This window comes from Cryptotermes secundus, unplaced genomic scaffold (assembly GCF_002891405.2).
Source record: "Cryptotermes secundus unplaced genomic scaffold, Csec_1.0 scaffold5, whole genome shotgun sequence".
Classification (NCBI taxonomy): domain Eukaryota; kingdom Metazoa; phylum Arthropoda; class Insecta; order Blattodea; family Kalotermitidae; genus Cryptotermes; species Cryptotermes secundus.
In genome coordinates, this window is record NW_019724742.1 from 5718278 (window position 1) to 5725139 (window position 6862).

The window sequence follows — 6862 nt, forward strand, 5'->3', positions numbered from 1 at the left end:
TATGGGATCCACGGCTTAAAGTCCCTCCCGGAGGACTTGTTCCCTGAATTTTTCCGCCCTTAAAAATTCGACAACCGCATTCTACGAGACTGTCAGTGTAACAAATCAGTGTCTTTCTAACAAAGCAACTGACTGTTTGGAAGCAGAACCTGCTCACCAAAGTCTGCAATCTCATTTTACCTTGAGTCACTTTCAACCCATCTCCATAAGGCCCTTCTATCTTTCTTGTTGCTCTGTTTTTGAACAGGTATCCCAACCAAAATTCTGTATGCATTTGTGTCCCCCACCCAAGCTGACTGCTCAGTGCACTGTAACCTTGTAGAGTACCCCACTCTAATAGTGGGTGATCTGTACACGTCGTAAGTTCTTTGTGATAACATATACTAAAATACACACTTTATCCTTGTTGAGCTAAAGAAGTTGACTGACTTTTTCAACATTAACCATTATCCTGTTTCTTATTTAAAAACGACATTTGAGACCACACTATGCCTCTGCTCTTATGTATAAAAACTTACTCATTTGGGCCCTATCGATAGAGCTAGCCCCTATCTCTGGATGATAGGGGCTAACTCTATTAACTGGGCCCAACTGGATAGGCTTTCTGCCTGAAGATGGGCAGGGTCCAGTCTCTGAAATATTTTAAAGAGAAAACAGGACAATGAGTACTGTCAAAGAAGTCAGTAACTGTATTAATATACCACTGTCATTCATTTCTAAATTGTAAAACTTTTAAATGAGTCATAATATTAGGCACGTTTATAAAAAGTTATCACACAAACGTGACATGTCGGTTAACCTATCACATCACAATACAACACAATATTGTATACAGAGTAGACACCATGTTTTAGTTTCAACTGTCCCTACAAAATTACACTATTGAAAGTTACATACACTTCAAAGTGCCATCACCATACAAAATTTCAAGATCCTACATTGATGACACAGAGCTAGGATAGAGCAGTTGGTATAGCAACTGGCTATGTGCTTCACAATTGAGGGGTTGGAGTTCAAGTCCTGGAAGGGTCAAGAATTTTCATGCCTTGATCTTGTCCAGACTGGCTCTGGAGTCCACCCAACCCCCTGTTCAATGGGTACCTTGGACTCTTTCCCCAGGGGTAAAACGGCCGGGGCGTGAAGCTGACCACTCACTTCCAACTACTGTCATGGTCAAGAAAACGTGGACCTGTACATCCACTCCCCCATCCACCTTCATGGCATAGTAATTAATTAGTTAAGCTCAGGGACAACTACCTTTTACATTGATGACACTCATCTCGTTTCCACCTCATTACTGATAGTGATGTTGATGATAAATGGTACCTAGACATTCAGAGTCTATGAATATTGCTGTCTTCTGGGATGCAATTCTGTGTAGCTTGGTAGACAGGTACCATTATTTAAGATGAAACTGCTGCCTTTGTCAGGGTATAAGAATCTACCAGACCACACATCACATACTCAAAGAGAGTAATCATCAGAGTCACTTCATGAGAACACCTATATCACATTAGGACTTCTGTTTGTGTTTATTTCTCAGTGCTGTATCTAGACTAACTGCCTCTGCAGTCTAGTGGTCAGAGTTCCTGGCTACAGATCCAGAGGTCTGGTTTCGATTCCTGTCGCTACCAGATTTCTTCTGAGAAGTAGTGGGTCTGGAATGGGGCCATTCAGCCTCATGATGATAACTGAGGAGCTATTTCAAGGAATAGTGGCTCCGGTCTAGAAAACCGAAATAAATGGCTTGGGGATTCGTTGAACTGACCACGCGACACCCTCTATCTGCAAAAGTTGGCACTAACTTCTCCAACAAGCGGTGGTTGCTCAGTCGGTATAGTTCGCTTGCGGACTAAAACTATGGAGTTTGTTTGTTTGTATCTAGACCAGGGGTCTCCAAACTTTTCGAAACGCGGGCCACATTAGGTAATTCAGCACTTTCAATGGGCCGGATAAAATGAGAAATTAATAACTCTAGGTATATGAGTTTTATTGAAAGCACAGAATTTCATAAACTAAATACAAAGTACATGAGAATAAATTATCGTATATTAATGACAACAGACAGTAGCAGCAAATGCTCATACTTTCATCACAAATTATAATTAAACAATTAATGTGAATGATGGAAATCTTTTTGTATTCTTAAAATCTGATTAAATTGAGGTTCAAATTTTGAAACGCTAATCACAAGTAGCGACTTTAAATGTTCATCAGATAAATTTTCCCTGTATTTCGACTTGATGTACTTCATCTGGGAAAATGGTTGTTCACACAGATATGTCGTCCAAAAAATGGAGATAAATTTACAAGCAAATTTCTTTAAATTTGGAAATTGCTCAGAGTTCAGAAATTTATAAAATTCGATCAAATTTCCTTCCTTGTATTTGTCTTTAATATGATAATTTTCCTGAAGTTCAATAATTTCCATTTGAATTTGGCTTGGGACATCTGCAGCATCACAGTCAAACGGATTTTGAAACAATCTAATTTCCTGAGCGCTGGCATCCAAATTAGCAAATCGCTTCCAAAATTGTTCTTTCAAATCTGAAATGACTAAATTTGCAAACGAGGAAAGAAATTCTGCTTCGCCCTTTTTATGCAACTCTGCACAGTATAGCATATGAACAAAGTTACAATTTTTCACTTGGCTTTCCAGAAGTATCAACTTTGCTCTGAATGCCTTGATAAGTGTAAATAAATCACAGAATAAGTTATTTTCACGCTGCAACTTTAAATTCAAATTGTTCATATGGTTCACAAGATCAGCAAGAAATGCTAATTTCCAAAGCCACTCGGTATCTGATAAAAGTGGTTCATGATGGTTTTTCTCAGTAATAAATATATCAATTTCATTCCTGAGCTGAAAGAAGCGCGAAAGAACCTTTCCACAGCTAAGCCATCGAACTGCAGTATAATATGTCTGGTCAATAAGCTTGGAATCACATTCCTCGAGAAAAGACCGAAACTGGCGATGGTTAAGTGCATGAGAGTGAATGAAATTAACGACAGAAATAACAAGTTTTAAAACAGAGCTCATATCAACGTGTTTTCCACAAAGTGTTTATTGGTGGATAACACAGTGAAGAAACATTGGCTTTGATATTCCTGCATCCTCACATGCTTTTGTGATTTGGCCAACCAAACCTATTTTTATACCAGACATGTTTTTTCCTCCATCAACTGTCACGCACTGCAGATGGTTCCAGCCCAAATTATATTCTGTTAGTGTTTTTGTATTTCTTTGAAGATATCATCTCCTTTTGTAGTGCCATGCATACTGTGAAGTGACACTAATTCCTGTGTGACATTAAGTTCACTGTTGACGCCACGAAAAAATACTAATAGTTGAGAGGTATTACAAACACCAGTTGATTCATCCAGCGCGAGAGAATACCGACTGAAACACTGTGCTTTGTCTACAATTTGCTGGACAATATTATTTCCCATATTTTCAATCTGACAAGCAACAGTATTTGGCGCAAGACTTATCATTTTAAAAAGATTAAGTTTTTCTGGGCACAACTCAGTCACTGCTTCCATCATACACTCTTTGATGATATTGCCATCAGTGAATGGTTTTCCTTTTTTAGCCAACACATAAGCAACCTTATAGCTTACCAAGGTTAAGACTTCATTTTCTGATATTTCTTTCATAAATAAGTCTTGCTGACAACGCAGACGACATAATGATTCAAATTTATCTGAACGCTGCTTTTCTTTAAATTGTGAAAACGTTGAAGCATGCTTTGCGTCATAGTGACGACGTATATTGTATTCTTTCAACACAGCAACAGTATCTTTACATATCAGACATAAGCTTCATCCTTTGAATTCGATTGTATGAAGAAATATTTTATGCCCCATTCGTCATTAAACGCACAAAATTCATCGTCAATTTTTCTTTTCTTTTTTCCATCCATGTTAAAACTTGAAAACAGAATAATAATACAAAAATTAATAATAAAATGAATACTAAATAAAAACAACAAATATTCTAGTAATTTTACTATGTACACTCTTGTTAATTTAAAATGTTTAAATAAATAAATGTATATATAATTATGAAATTATTAAAATTACAAGATCTCTGTACAAGCAAATATATGAATAAATTTATTCAGTTACAAATTGAATATTATGTAACTGTAACCACTGACTTTTAATAATCACTTACTTTATTACACATCAACTACACTACACACAGTGCTCTTTGTACACTTATGTACAGACCGGCACATTTCTGCACAATTCTTTCACGGGCTGGATGTGGCCCGCGGGCTGTAGTTTGGAGACCCTTGATTTAGACTAATAGTGTATACAGTGTGACTATCTTGGGGGAGATAAGCTCTTATTCTTGTGGATTTCAAGTTGACAGTACTGCACAGTAGGATGACTGATGAATTCAAAATGATTTGGAACGAAGCAGTCTTGGCCTAATTGAAGTACATTCCCAGAATTTGCCTGGAGGGACTGAGGAAAACCACATAATACCACAGGACAGTCAGCATCCCTGTTGAGATAAGAATTGGGCACATTCAGAGTACAAATCCAGAGCATTATCCCTACACCAATCCGCCTGGTACATTCAAATTCTGTTCCCAGGGAGAGAGAGTTGCTAATTCCTCAACCTTTATGCAACTGTTGACTCCACAGCGAAGCCACGCATTTTCAGTTCAACACTCAACTTTGTTTGTCACTTTCACTGACATGGTTTTCTGGGTTATGACACTGAGCTGTAGGTAGGTACAAGTGCTTCAGAGGAACATAGTGCCTGCATCTTCAGAGTGGTACCCACATACCGAAATTACATGTGTGAAAACTCAGATGGCCACAAAATGAAAACCATATATCTTACATATTAAGCACCTGTTCATTAATTTTTGCTATTTACAAATATCTATACATTAGTAAGTGCAGAATACAAATAATCATACATTTCTTTACTAGAAGACTTTGCAGTGTACTAAGAAATATCTTTACACATTTCCACTTATGAGTTGTCAGTTTGATGAAAGTATCAAGATCAAGGTTGAAAAGCACAACATGCCACATACGTGTATTTGTGAGGAAGCTTGGGAACTAATAAACATAACTGACAAATCTGTATAATACCTTATCCCACTGCTGCCATTCGTTAACTTTTTTATCAATCTCTGCATCACCAACCAGTGGAAACTCAACATTCATTGCACCCTGCATGTTGCCCTGTTAACTGAAATAAACACGAGGTAAAAATATACCATTACAAACTGCAAGACATTTCTAAATGTTGGCTCTCAATTTTTAGCTGTATACTGAGGTTGTTTCAGTGTTTCACATATATTTTTCATTCATTCATTTGCTTTTCTGTTTTATGACTGACTATCTTTCCCTCTTTTTCCCCTTTTGGTTTGGAGTGTTTCAACATACACTGCAGTCATCATCTTCAGAATGAATGTGGTGGAAGAAGAAAATTGACCTCATATAGGTCTTGCAGTGGGAGTGGGAGGTGTGAAGTGTGGTGCTATCCAGTGCAAGAGGCCAGGTAATTAGGAAGAAGGGTTGAAGGTGAAGAGGTGCAACCAGTCTTTTCTTAGTTTATATACATCATCACAGTTAAAACTGTGCAGATGCATAATTATTTTGACTTTTTCTTTCATAATACAGGTATGGTTATGTGAAGTGTGGTCATAGGTTGTTTCTTTGGTATACTGTAGCTTTTAAGTGATGGTTGTGACACTTTCCTCAGGGTAATTAGTTTTTTGTTTTTTTTTTTATACTTCATGTTAAAGTCATTGTTGAATACATATGTTACTGGTACTTTTAATTTATGGTTTTATCTTATTGTATTTAAATGAAATTTTAATAATGTGTGTACTGTATCATATATCGTTCTTATCGGGTATTTTGACTCTGTTCCAATGATTGGGAACTTAGACTAGTATTTACTTTGTGACACGTTCTATATCCAACAGTTTGTACTTTCAACTCATGTATGGATCAACTGAACTTGAAATAAATATGAATATGAATATGAATATGGTTAAGTGTGAATGTTTGCTAGGGTTTGAATTTATTGATGCCATATGCTTGGTGTCAGTGAGCATTCATCTACCGCACATTCTACAGAGGCCATGAAAGGCTATGGCCAGGAATTACCAATCTTGCAGCATCTATAAGATGGTACCAATAGAACCCATATTTGACATTCACTTTGTCCAGGGGTCAGAAAAGCTGACTACCATGTTTGGTATAGAGATAAAATTGATTATCCGAAAGTCATTCTTTCTGTAACGAATGGAATATAAAACCTTGGGCTTACTACAGTAACCTAACTGAATAAAATACGTTACCACAGATTACGTATTATTCCTGGCTATTGTTTGTTTTCGGGATAAGTACAGCGAATAAAGCATATACTTCTGTTCAGAACAGACAGACTGCAAGTCATAAGAAGATTGATGCGAGTTAAATTACAACGACAAGACATTTTATCAGTAAACTGGAAGGATGGGTAACAAGAAGATAACAGATAAAGCGTTTGTGGCAAAATGTAAACGTGTCATCGACGTTACCTCCGTTTCTCGACAACAGATCAGAATATATAAGTTAACGTGAACCACTGGATATAAAAAAAAATTTAACTTGGAAAACTTGAAAAGAGAGGAAGAGGGCAGTTTAAATAGGTCAGTTAAAACCGGCACCTCTGAACCTCTGAAGTACACCAAAGCGTACCAACATTTTTATGTAAGCTATATTACGCGACGCAATGCTTTGATAATGTAATAATTGTAAACTATTTCTTCTTTTATCCAGTATTTAATTTGTTATGTTTGTAGCCGTATACTGGTGAATTACACTCTACCGCACGCGTTACCAC

At 36.9% G+C, this 6862-nt stretch overlaps 1 protein-coding gene across 10 annotated transcripts in view; it reads right to left on the reverse strand.

Annotated features, from left to right (window-relative positions):
• Positions 1 to 6862, reverse strand: part of LOC111862699 (phosphoglucomutase-2) — a 33420-nt gene that overhangs the window by 26464 nt on the left and 94 nt on the right. For 3 of the 10 annotated variants that reach the window (XM_023848308.2, XM_023848301.2, XM_023848309.2), the window contains exons 1-2: positions 6558 to 6860; positions 5116 to 5215 (exon numbers count right to left, since the gene is read on the reverse strand). In XM_023848308.2, the coding sequence (XP_023704076.1) occupies positions 5116 to 5202 (87 nt within the window). In that variant the 5' untranslated portion in view covers positions 5203 to 5215; positions 6558 to 6860. The other 7 variants (XM_023848303.1, XM_033750761.1, XM_023848305.2 and 4 more) reach the window with 6 other exon arrangements.